The sequence below is a fragment of the Pinus tabuliformis genome, chromosome 6, assembly GCF_031772625.1.
Source record: "Pinus tabuliformis cultivar Carrire ecotype Pingquan chromosome 6, CPIR1, whole genome shotgun sequence".
NCBI classification, from domain to species: Eukaryota; Viridiplantae; Streptophyta; class Pinopsida; order Pinales; family Pinaceae; genus Pinus; species Pinus tabuliformis.
The window spans coordinates 1,359,433,096-1,359,446,611 of record NC_142292.1 but is presented as its reverse complement, the minus strand read 5'-3'; the positions used below and the strand labels follow the sequence as shown (position 1 = coordinate 1,359,446,611).

Below are 13,516 nucleotides of genomic sequence, written 5' to 3'. Positions count from 1 at the left end.
CCTCATCCAATTCTATCTATGTCAGGTTAAGAAACTATTTAAAGTGGGTTTCATGGTCCCTAGAACCCTTTCTCAATTTTAGTACATCATTATGGTTGAAAGGAGGCCTAGAGTTCTAGTGCCAAAAGTTCTACACTAGACCCTTAGTTGCTCTAATTAACTTCATGTCAGAATGAGAAAAATGCCAGTGAAATCCCACAAATTTGTTTGTCTTGCAGTATCGATGTTGTCTCATCTAATAGACTACTTTTGAATGGTTTTTACATTACATTTAATGAGATGAAATGTGTATTTCAACGAACAATATTTTGTTATGAAATTACTAACAATTGATTGTGGCGATACATGTTGGGTTGTCTTATAGTCTTTTGAACAACTTTTGTCCCTAGTTCCATGAAAAACATCCATGAGGTTTCTAACAATATGATTTTTTTTATGAACTTTAACTATTTTAATGCCTAAAATCTTCCTCACAACAATCAAAGCTCTATATTTTAACAAAGATAAAAATCCTTGACTTTTAAGTGAATTAGTTTTTTATTCAAAACATTCGTTAATAATTTTGAATGATTGATGACTAATCGTTTAGTTAGATAACTCACTTTCAAGGGATGATAGATCACTTTCTTTCACTTAAATGCATTTAGGAGTTAGGAGATTTTTTCTCAATCTAAGTATGGGTGATGGACCCACGTTTTGGTACTCATCACCTCTCTATTGCATAGTTAATGGAGTTCTTACCCCTTTAGTTACTTGTAAGTCCAATTTTGGAAGATAATGGATATTCTCATGACTAGCTCTTAGCCAAGCAGAAGCAGTTTTACGGCATACTCCAGGCCGAAACACAAGGATTTACTTGCATAGAAAAGACTACCTTTTCTCACATAGATTCGCAATTAAAAAAAAATGAAAATAATAAAATTTAGACTTGAGAACCAAGCCAAACTTTTCTCCCAAACAACTAAACAGAGTGAGAGTGACATTTATTATGTTATTTATATATTTAAATTTTATTTAAATAAATACTAAATTTCTGATAAAGGCAAGCCTCCGAAGTTTTTTCGTTCGATGTAAAAGAGGCTAATTGCAATCATAAGCAGTATGTGTTGGCGATCTCCAATAGCAGACTATGCAGCTTCTCCGGTGCACAGAAGAATGGACTATGGTCTGTGTCCACACTGTAAACCTTCTCTGGTGGCGAATTGGCGATGAACTCTTCTTGCACGGCAAGAGAGAGCGAGTTATCTTTAATAGTTTTGATATAAACTCTTGGAACAACCCCATACCGCTCATCTGTGGTCTCCAGGCTCAGGTTTGTCATTGCTCTGGTTGGAGATGGTCGGAGCAACAGAGAAGCCAAAGTGGCATCCTGTCAACATCAAATTATATTTAGTGCCGTTCCTTTCAACATAATAATAATACATGATTATGTAATAATAATATATGATGATGTATTTTGATTTCTTTTAGGTAAAAATGTTGTTGGTAGATTAATATAGTTAACTAATTAAAAGTAAAAGAATATACTTACAAATATGGAGGTTACAGTAGAAAAAATGTTATTAGTAGACATAACAAGTACCAAATTAATATAATCAACCCATAAAGAAAAAATAAACTTACCAATGTGGAGGTCGTACCGTAGAGTAAATCCTTCTGAAACTTTTTAGGCACTATTACAGATGTGGGAGGTTCTTCCCTGTCATTACCAAAGTTATATTCAGCTATCTTAGCCACATCTGTGTCCCGTTGCATCTGCAAATGCAAAGACAATTAACAGAGTATTGTTTAAAGATTTCATATTTTCTTTAGTATGGTAGGTCACTATTTTAATCATCTCTTTAAATTAAATGAATATCATCCATTTAATACTATATATGTAAAAATAAACAAATTTTTAATCAAATTAACCCATATTAAAAAAAAAAAAACCCTAAGATTTCTCTTACTAACAACTGTATCTATATTTTTATTTCATTAAAAGAATCATAGAATTTCTCTTACTCACAACTGTATCTATGATTTTATTTCATTAATTATATATTTGTAAAAGCTAAAATCCTTACAAATTCCTTTACTCGCTGGATGGATTCTCCAACCCGAAACATAAGAGCGCAGAGATACACTGCTACCGCAATGAGATGCGGGAATTCTTCAGATCCACGGGCTACGCTAACGCCTCCCAAGCTGTGTCCCACTAACACTATCTGTGTCTCCATACAAATTATAAAGTTCTGTCAGACAGAAAAAGTTTGAAAATTGTAAAATTTAAATTAACAAAGGCCCAAAATATTTGTATGCTCTCAGGACTTTCGATTTCAGCGCGCTTTTCATTCTTCAATTTTAGTAGTGGTGTAGAAATATTATAGTTACGGAAAAAAATTCGGGGCAAATCACATTATGATATATTGGTTGACGCGTTTCGAACTAGTAAGTGCGGTTCATCGTCAGGGCAAGTTGAACCAGTTAGTGTGGTTCATCTTCAGGACAAGTTGAAGAACCACACCATGGCTGCATGTTAAATAGGGAGAGCAGATCTTCCAACAGCTAAGTTTGACTAGGAAATGGGACTAACAGCTATATTTGACCATGTAAGGGCTAACTTTGACCAACCAATTGGACTCGACAGGATTAAAGATATGGACCAAATTTTTTATTTAATAATATTTTAATTATAGTAATTTTAATAGATAAATCCAATAGATTAATTAATATCTATTATTATAATATACTCTCATTTTTTGAATGTTAAATTAATAATTGTATTATAATGTTTGTAGTATTAATAATTAAGAAAAAGTAACTATATTTATGTTATTATTATCTTATTTATATATTTAAATTTTATTTAATTAAATACTAAATTTCTGATAAAGGCAAGCCTCCGAAGTTTTTCCTTCGATGTAAAAGAGGCTAATTGCATTCATAAGCAGTATCTGTTGGCGATCTCCAATAGCAGACTATGTAGCTTCTCCGGTGCAGAGAAGAATGGACTATGGTCTGTGTCGAGGCTGTAAACCTTCTTTGGTGGCGAATTGGCAATGAGCTCTTCTTGCTTGGCAAGAGAGAGCGCGTTATCTTTAATAGTTTTGATATAAACTCTTGGAACAACCCCATACCGCTCATCTGTGGTCTCCAGTTCCAGGTTTGTGATGACCATGGTTGGAAATGGTCGGAGCAACAGAGAAGCCAGTGTGGCATCCTGTCAACATCAAATTATATTTAGTACCACTCGTCTCAAGAGATTACTCAAAAAATAACATATATGACAGTGAATGCACTTACCAATGTGGAGGTTGTACCGTAGAAGAAATCCTTCAGAATCTTTTTAGGCAGCTTTCCAGATGTCGGAGGTTCTTCCATGCCATTGCCAAAATTATATTCAACCTGCTCAGCAATGTCTCTGTCCAGCTCCATCTGCAGAGGTAATCCATCTTACTCTCAACTATATCTATATTTTTATTTGATTATAATTATGTCTTTAAAAGAGGTAAAATCCTTACAAAATCCTTTTCCCGCTGCATGGATTCTCCACCCCGAAACATAAGAGCGCAGACATACACTGCGACCGCAATGAGATGCGGGAATTCTTCAGATCCACGGGCTACGCTAACGCCTCCCAAGCTGTGTCCCACTAACACTATCTGTGCTCTCCGTAGCAGTTCGAAAAAATTTCATGCAAAGAGAAATTGGAAGCCTCAGGTGAGTCTTCAAAATCAAAATTATTAATGGACCAAACACATTTTTGCTCTCCATGTTTCAATTTCACTGTGATATGCTTTGCATCATTTCAATTTCAGAGTGTGCTCTTTTTAGTTTTGATTTCAGTATGATATCCTAACCGTAGTTTAACAAAAACTCCATTTTGTTAACCAACGTTTTTGTTGTGAAAGCACTGTTACACGTGGTACAAAGATATTGATTTGGATAACCGAAACAATCCCTCTTAGACATATCACAGAAATGCAGTACTAGCACATTTCAGGGATCCAACCAATTCCTAGTTACCAGACCAGGCCATGAATGATAGGAGAGGTGAAAGACTTCATACAGCCGGAATCACTTTATAGCTGATGGTTTTTTCAGCAATTAAGGCTGTTCGTCACGTTAAATTTGTTTTTGGTTATTTTTTAACCGTTCTAGCTGCTATTGGTGAGTGTAGGTTGACTCATCACCATTATTCAAGGAAAAGAACGTCACCTAGAATAACCTGTTGGTAGTCCCGTTGGTGGTGCGTTGGCAGTTGTCAAACCAGCGGTGAGGACTCTAGCTGCTATGCGAATGCAGGTTGACTCATCACCATTATTCAAGGAAAACCACGCCACCTAGAATATTTAAAATAACATAGCAGAACATAAACTCATAAAATAACATAACAGAACATAAACTCATGCAGAATATTTTGAAAAAACTTCTCTCTTTTATTGATTTCAAAAGATGAATTACAATGCTGGAAGAATTAGAGAAACTTCAATCAGAGATAGACTTCTTGGGCATTTACAAGACGCTACACTCTAAATTAAGATGCACTCCAGAGGCTACCTGGCCCTTTGCAGACTCTGTCTTTGAACTTTCTGAAACAAATGCAGACTCAAACTTAATGAGTTCAGACACTTTAGGTTCTTACCAAGGTTGTTAGGCCCTGATATGCAAGCTTTTCAAACTCAACTCTAAAAAAGACTTTCTTCGTGATGCAAGCAGATCGAACACAGACGTTCGCAAATGCAGAGCAGGAAGATTATCTCAGACTTCAAACAACAAGACTCTCACTCTCAGACTCTCCAACCACGAATGTCCCAATGAGCCTTAATTGTCTCTTTTTATAGGATGAGAAGAAAACATCAGACAATCGTATTTAGGTTCCAAGATATGGATCAAATCACACCAAAAGACAATCGTACTGAGATTCCAAGATGTGGAGATTCCAAGATGTGGATCAAATCACACCAAAAGTCGGAGAAGTGCTTCGATTCTCGAAAAATCAAAGTTTTTAAAAAGTAGAGATTATTCCAAATCCTACGGAAAAGATATTTACATACATGAACTATTACACGAACCCGTACACAAACCTCTGGATCTTCACGCAATAATGCTCTTCAACGACCTCTTGCCAACATGAGAAAAACGTTTCTCGATCCTCGGTGAACCTCTGGCAAACCTCAGATGAACCTCTCCTCTCACAGAATATTTAAAATGGCATAATAGAACATAAACTCATGCGGAACATTTTGAAACTTCTCCCTTTTATTGATTTCAAAAGATGAATTACAATGCTGGAAGATTTAAAGAAACTACAATCACAGGTAGACTACATAGGCATTTACCAAACGCTACACCTTAAATTAAGATGCACTCTAGAGGCTACTTGGCCCTTTACAGACTCTGTCTTTGAACTTTTTGAAACAAACACGAACTAAAACTTAATGAGTTCAGCCACTTTAGGTTCTTGCCAGGGTTGTTAGGCCCTGATACACAGGCTTTTCAAACTCGACGCTAAAAGAGACTTTCTTCGTGATGGAAGCAGATCGAACACAGACGTTCGCAGATGTAGAGAAGGAAGATTATCTCATACTTCAAACAACAAGACTCTCGCTCTCAGACTCTCCAACCCCGAATGTCCCAATGAGCCTTACTTGTGTCTTTTTATAGGATGACAAGGGGACAAACATCAAACAATCGTACTGAGATTCCGAGATATGGATCAAATCACACCAAGAGACAATCGTACTGAGATTTCGAGATGTGGATCAAATCACACCAAAAGCTAGAGAAGTGCTCCAATTCTCGAAAAATCATAATTTTTACAAAGTAGAGATTATTCCAAATCCTACGGAAAAGATATTTACAATGTGGATATTTTTGTCGTAAAATCCCATGAAAATTGGTCACTCTCAAAGTCAAGTGACAAGACATTACTGTACATTGTGGATGCTTTTCAGGAGAAGCCGACGAAAACCCTTGGAGTCTTTTAAGTTATGTTCCCAATGGATTTGTACTAGGAAATCAGCCATTATTATGATGGTATGCTCCACTAGTCTCCCATGCTTTTGTATAAATTCTTCGGACAATCATTGGTTTCCCGAGGATAATCTGATGGTTCACTTTGGTTAAGACTAACCAATGATGATGTCCTCTCATGAAGTAGCCTAATACGCGATCATCAGTAAAAATTTTAGATTTGCAATAGTCTTACAGGGAAGGTGAAAACACTCCATGCCATTACACTCCATGCACTCCTGGAAATCACTTTGAAAGTCTCTTTCAAAGTACCTTGGATCCATAGCAAAGTTATTTATCCATCTCCACCATTCTTGTAACCAAGTTGGTTGTAACAGTGATTGTGTAATGAAGACAGGTCCAAATTTTAATAATGTATAATGTATTTCTGATCTTTCTTCTTTGCATAAGAGATCCCACTAGAGATCTTTATAGCCCTGAAAATATAGACAATGTCAGGAAATACAAGGTTTGGATCCTTTTGTGGCCACATTATTCTTGTAGGATGTTTAGGATATCTGGTTCTATTGATAGTATAATATTTATGAAATGTTTTGGTTCTATTGCTTCCCTCATTCCATATCATACTGATATCATGAAAACTCTCCCTTAATGCTTCGTCTGCAAGATCAGAGTACATCATTGAATTCTTATACACCATATCATGTATCCAAGTGTTGGACTTAGGGTAAATATTTATTTCTGGTACAAGGTGTTGTAAGTCCTGATGAGGTTGTAGATTTGCATCCATAACTTTGGTGTTTCTTAATTTCCAAGTGGGTTTCCATTTTTCAGCATAGATTGGCCATGAGGTGTTGTCTGGGATATTTCTAAGTTCTTCTTGCTGTGTTTTAGGGCCCCATTCAATACAATAACCATTAGATGATTTTCTTTTTTCAGATACTCTCGACTCAAAAAATCTGGTAGACAGTTTCTTTCTCCCTTTATATGCTCGACATCAAAATCAAAATTTGCAAACAAAGCTTGCCATCTGGCAAACTTGGATTCTCCAGGATTTTTGATGTCTTTTGTTAACACTTTCTTTAAAGAAGAAGCATCAGTCCTGAGAAGAAACCTTTTATGTATGAGGTTGATGTCAAATTTGTCTATACAATTCCATGCAACTTTTACCTCTTTTTCAATTGTAGAATAGTTTTGTTCTGCTTGGTTCCATGTGCCTGAAGAAAACTATATAACTTGTTCTTCTCCTTCTTTAGTTTGCTTGAGAATACCTCCCCATCCAATGTTGTTGGCGTCACTTTCTACAATTTTTGGCAAATCCTCATCTGCAAGGTAGAGAATAGGTAAAGTTTTTACCTTAGATTTTATTTTTCTGATGGCATTGGTATGTTCTGAAGTCCAAGGCGCTGGATCTTTTTTCAATCTTTGATTTAACAATTTTCTGTCATGGGAACATCCTTCATAGAAATTGTTGACGTAGTTCAAACAGCCTAGGAATCTCTACAATTGTTTTTTATCTGTGATCATATCTGGAAATTTATCAACAAATTCAAGTGCATGCTTTTGTAATGTGATTTGGCCATCCTCAATAGTATGTCCCAGGAATTTGATCTTTGTCTGAAACAATTCCATTTTCTTCTTGCTTAGTACGAGCCCACTTGTATTAACTACCTGTGTAAAAATCTGTACGTGTTTGAAATGTTCTACAAATTTAAAGAAGATTAACACATAATCAATATATACAATGAGCCAATCAAAATATGGCTTGAAAACCTAGTCCATGACCTTTTGAAATTTGGATGGTGCATGTTTTAGGCCAAAGGGCATAACATTCCACTCATAATGACTAGTAGGGATGTTGAAGGCGGTTTTGAATCTATCTTATTCTTTTACCGCAACCTGCCAAAACCCAGATTTCATATCAAATTTGGAGAAAACTTTAGCTCCTTCTATTCGACTTATTAGGCTTCCTTTGTGGGGAATAGGATATGTATCATTTACTAGTACAAAATTTAGAGGTTTGTAATTTATGACTAATCTGGGAACACCTCTAATCTGTTCTAAGTATTTATTTACAAAGAATCTATAACAGTTCCAAGGACTGCTAGATTCTCTGATCAATCCTCTTTTTAAGAGATCTGAGATTTATTTTTGGCACAGAGTTCTGTACTCACTGTTCATAGGTATGGCTCGGCTCTTGCATGATTTTCCATCATATTCTTGTTTGAACGACAATGAAACTCTGTGTTGCTTTCTATTCCATTAAGCACTTGGGTTTTCAGAACAACAATCCTTTTCTAATTTCTCTTTGAGCTCTGAGATTTTTTGTTGTACCTTTGGGAACTGTAGTTGTTATTTTATTATGAGAGAGGACTTGAAGTCTTTTAAATATCCCAAATTTCTTTCTATCAGGTTAACTCCCTGCATAGTCTGAACCATGGTGGATATTCTTGGTGTTGAAATAAAAGGAAATGTGATGGTTTGTAAGAAACCTTTGTTATCAGGGGCAGATATAAAATAACCAACTTTGCCATCCTGTAATCTAGCTGATCCATGTGGTTCAACAGTAGCAAGAAAAATATTGCCTAAAATACAGTCAATTAGAATATTTCAGACTGCAAATTTCATTTTCATACAATATCTTGAAAAACAAAAAGTTTCACTGGAGACTTCATATTGAAAACCCTGTGTACCTACCCCGGTGACTTGCCTATATGCATGTGTCCAGTATTTGGCTGGGATAACTTTTTTGTTTAAAAAATTTATGTCTGCACTCGAATCTATTAACGTTCTGAGAGTGAAGTTTTCTCCTTGTATATTAACATTTAATAGTAGATGGTGCTGCTGATACTGAATGGCCATGATCTTCATATTTCCAAACCCTATGCCACTATTTTGCATATCTTCAAAAATCTCGACATTAGGATTTTCTACTAGTTCTTGCCATTTTCCCTTTTCTATCTGAGAGATTTTTGCTTTCAGCTCAACTATTTCCTTTTTAAATGATGAATCTCATGACTGACTTCTCCTAGATTCAAAGACCTTGGTTTTGTATGCTGCTGGTTTCTTTGAAAAGATTTTGTGTTTTTCTCATAAGAAGCGTCAACAAACAGTGCTTTAGAAATATTACCTTTTGAGGTATTACCAAGATATTTGTGTATGATTTGTAAAAAGGTTTCTAGAAGTTTTTCTTTCATTTCTCCTTCTACAAGTATCTTGATGCTTGCCAGAACTTTTGATTCATCATCATCAATAGTGTGTGCCATACACATTTTCTCTTTGGCTGGTGCCTTTTTGTTTCTGTTTCTGAGCTAAAGTTTGTGTCTATCTCAGAAGGGTTGCAGTTGCACTCATCGGTATCTGTGCAATTGCACTGTTGGACGTTCACCTGTTCTTCACTATGTTCAGACTCAGATAAACTAGAATCAGATGATTCTGATGAACTGCAACAATTTTGCTTCATCAGGTGTACTTCTTCCTTGAAGTGGATTCTAGGTCTTCTAGAGGCATATTCTTGTGTCTTTTTACCTCTATTTTCTCTTGACTCTCTTTCTTGAGGACATTTGTTTGCAGTATGTCCAGTCTGTCCATATAACCAACAGGTAATCATATTTTTTCTTTGAGACTTAAGATGGATATATTTGGGCTCATAGTAGTGTGTTTTGGGCACTATATTATATGATCCTTTCTTGTGACTATTGACTTATGAGGATGACTTTTAGCTGACTGTTTATGACCTTTCTTCTACGATTTTCTATGTTTTCTTCTTTGCACAATTGGATCATCAATAATCAATCCATATTTACCGCAGATGGATTCGTTTTTAGGTAGTCTGGACATCTTTTGTAAGGACTTATTGACTTTCGTGTTGGTGCATATTTCTACCATGGCTTTTGTTATGTTGCAATGTTGGGTCCCTATAATACTAGTGATTACCCCATTACTATTGTACTTATACCCCTTATTAATATTGTTTTGCCCCTATTGCCCCCATATTGTTATTACTGTGCCCCATAGAATCCCTCTATTGTTATTTTTGTGGCTTTATATTATTAGTATTAGGTCGGCTGGATTATATTGTGACTCCTTAGACTCCTATTAATAGAAAGGAGGTTTTGTCATTTGAATCATCCAAGAATTGTTCATTTATGTAATGTAAAGGAGGTTTCCCCCTTGAAGAGGCTGAATTCTAAGGCATTGATCTATCTTTTCTATCTTTTCTTGAGCTGGTTTCATAACATTTGGTATCAGAGCTTTGGATTCTAAGGTTTCGCTGCTCCAAACAGGTCATCGTGGCATTTTCACTATAACTTTTTTTCTGCGATGTTTCAGAAGTTGCAAAAAAAAACCCATTTGAGAAGAAATCGTGCTGAACCTCGGGTCTGAATTTCAGAGCTTTTCGCGCTATATTTGCGGAGATATGATCTGAGGAAGTTGGTCTTTTTGCAGACTCCTGAATTACATTCCAAACAGGTGACCTAGGGAAAATCGTCATAACTTTCTCTCTGGGGATCGGATTGAAATTTCGTAAGAAGGTACAGAAAGAGGACGGACTGTAGTTTCTTGTATGCATTTTTCAGATCCAAAGGTCAAAACAGTGACTCGTGGCATGTCGTACAATTTCGCTCTACTGAACTAGTCTATAATCAAGTCACTGTGGGAGATTTCGCATAACTCTTCCTTGGAGAAACCAATTTGGGTCAGACTTGTGGCATTGGAAAGAGGACACAAAGGGCTACTACAGGTCACAAATTCAGAACTAGATGATTGGAAAGTACAGAGATACATCAGAGGCAATATCGAGCTCCTACAAAGTGAAAAAAGGTGTGTAGATTTTCTTAAATTTTTGCTTAAGCTTGGTTTGAAAATTTGTTTTGAAGGAATTCAAAGGGCATAATAGAGCATTATTATCGGTAACTGATGCCCCGAGGAAAGAAAATGCAAACAACTAGTAAGGAACCTGGAAGCTCTAGCATGACTCATGAAGAAGAAGAAGAAATGCTATATGATATATCAAAATTACAAGAACAAGTGCAACAAGTGTCACTTGCACAAAAAGCAATAGAATCTAAGATGGATGGTTTAAGGAAAGATGTAGAAGCTAAGATGGATGGTTTAAAGAAAGGCGTAGAAGCTAAAATTGATGGCATGGATGATAAGATGGAAGAATTGAAGATAAATATGAATAAGTTGCTACAAGAAATGGTCAATAAGGGTGAAAGGGTACTAAAGGAAACTCATGATGAGAACAAAAGAAATGTTAATCATGATTCCATAGACTCTAATGTTGGATCGAAGACTCACCATATTCCAAAAATCGATATGAGGAAGTTTGATGGCAAGGATCCCGCCACATGGATATTACAGATGGAGCAATTCTTCGATCTCAATAATGTGCAAAACACACAAAAGGTACGTATGGCAACTTTATATTTGGAACCAAATCAGTTTGTATGGTATCAATGGCTTTGCTCTCGTAAACAATTTATCACTTGGGAAATTTTTACGGAAGAATTGATAGCACATTATGAGGATACAAAAAGCAACACTTTTTTTAGCCAATTGATAAGTCTCAAACAAAAGGGTTCAATAATGGAGCACATTGAGGAGTTCCAAAAATTGAACATAAGGGTAAAAGATATTCCAGAGGAGCATAGGATTGATGTGTTCATAGGGTCTTTAAAGGATAATATCCAACATGATGTTCGCCTTTGGGAACCTGATTCATTAGAGAAGGCATTCAGGTTAGCAAGAAAAATGGAAAGCAAAATTATGGCAACCAGGAAGCATACCACTCACAACTATAAAGACGGAAGTGTTGTTGCCCCTAGTCTTCCACAACCTATAAGGTTGACACCACAACAATTGGAAGAAAAAAGAGCAAAAGGGCTTTGTTACAGTTGTGATAGCAAATACACTAAAGGTCATAAGTGTGCTGAGAAGAAATTATTCTACATAGATTGTGAAGAGGAAGAAGAAAAGGAGCAAGAAAGGTCAAAAGAAGAGGATATACTCCAGGAACAAAGCCTAGATGAAGAACAAATAAATCCGACCATATCTTGTAATGCATTGGCGGGAATTACCACTCCTCAAACCATCAAGATAGAAGGACAAATCAAGAAAAAAAGGTAATAGTGTTGATTGATTCAGGAAGCACCCACAATTTTATTCATTGTAGGGTAGCAAAAGAATTGAATTGCTTCCTATATCCAGCACCAGAGTGTCAAGTGATGATTGCAAATGGAGGAACAATAAATTGCTTTGGAAAGTGCCATAATATCAAGCTATCCATGGGAGAATATGTATTGACTAGCCCAATGCTTTCCATTCCAATGGGAGGTGCTGATGTTGTACTAGGAGTCCAATGGCTACAATCCTTGGGTACAATAGCTTTTAATTTTCAAGAACTTTTCATCAAATTTTCTACGGAAGGAAAGGAAGTTGAATTAAGGGGTATTGCAGGGAAACCAGGAAAGATAATCAGCTCTAATGGTATGACAAAGCTTCTAAAAAAGGAGCAAAGAGGTGTAATTGCACAATTATGTTCGCTAGATGTTTCCACATTGGAATCATCTATTTCTCCAGATCTCCAAAAAGTCCTGGACAATCATTCCAAGGTATTTGAGACTCCCAAAGGTCTCCCACCTATGCGTGATCATGATCATGCTATTCATCTGATTCCAGGAAGTGTTCCTCCAAACATCAGGCCGTACAGATATCCCTATGTCCAAAAAGTGAAATTGAACGTATGGTTGCAGAAATGCTAGAGGCTGGTATAATTCAACCGAGTCAAAGTTCTTTCTCTGCTCCAGTAGTATTGGTGCACAAGAAGGATGGATCATGGCGCATGTGTCCGATTATAGGGAGCTCAACAAGCTCACTATTAAAGATAAGTTCCCCATTCCTGTCATTGATGAATTACTGGATGAATTGCATGGATCAATTTACTTCACCAAGTTGGATCTTCGTTCAGGATATCATCAAATCAGAATGAAGATTGAAGACATTCCGAAAACAGCATTTAGAACTCATGAGGGTCATTATGAATTTTTGGTCATGCCTTTTGGCCTTACCAATGCACCTTCAACATTTCAAGGTTTGATGAATTCAATTTTCAAACCATTCCTTAGAAAATTTGTGTTAGTATTTTTTGATGATATACTAATCTACAGCAAGTCTTGGAAGGATCATGTTGAACATGTTGACAGGGTGCTACAACTATTGGAGGAGAAACAATTATATGCAAAAAGATCCAAATGTTTCTTTGGAGTCCAGGAGGTGGAATATTTGGGTCATATTGTATCTCATGAAGGAGTTAAGGTAGACCCTAGCAAAATTAAAGCCATTAAGGAATGGAAAATCCCCACATCCATAAAGCATCTGCGAGGATTTCTTGGGTTGACAGGGTATTATCGCAAGTTTGTTAAGAATTATGGGAGAATAGCAGCACCTCTAACAACATTATTGAAGAAAGATGCATTTTCATGGACTCCGGAAGCAACAAAGGCCTTTGAACATCTTAAAGAGGCAATGTGCCAAGCACCGGTCTTAGCTACAC

The 13,516-nt window shown here is 36.3% G+C and overlaps 1 protein-coding gene across 2 annotated transcripts in view; it reads right to left on the bottom strand.

Moving 5' to 3' along the window:
* Positions 1–839: 839 nt before the first annotated feature.
* The window catches only part of LOC149263675 (methylesterase 17-like), a 134,033-nt gene continuing 121,356 nt past the window's right edge, over positions 840–13,516 (bottom strand). Inside the window, exons 4-8 of one of the 2 annotated variants that reach the window (XM_089426588.1) lie at positions 3,504–3,644; positions 3,286–3,417; positions 2,067–2,207; positions 1,624–1,755; positions 840–1,369 (exon numbers count right to left, since the gene is read on the bottom strand). In XM_089426588.1, coding sequence (XP_089282714.1) covers positions 1,091–1,369; positions 1,624–1,755; positions 2,067–2,207; positions 3,286–3,417; positions 3,504–3,644 — 825 coding nt within the window. In that variant the 3' untranslated portion in view covers positions 840–1,090. Of the gene's footprint in view, positions 1,370–1,623; positions 1,756–2,066; positions 2,208–2,901; positions 3,203–3,285; positions 3,418–3,503; positions 3,645–13,516 lie in introns of those variants that run through there. The other variant, XM_089426590.1, reaches the window with a different exon arrangement.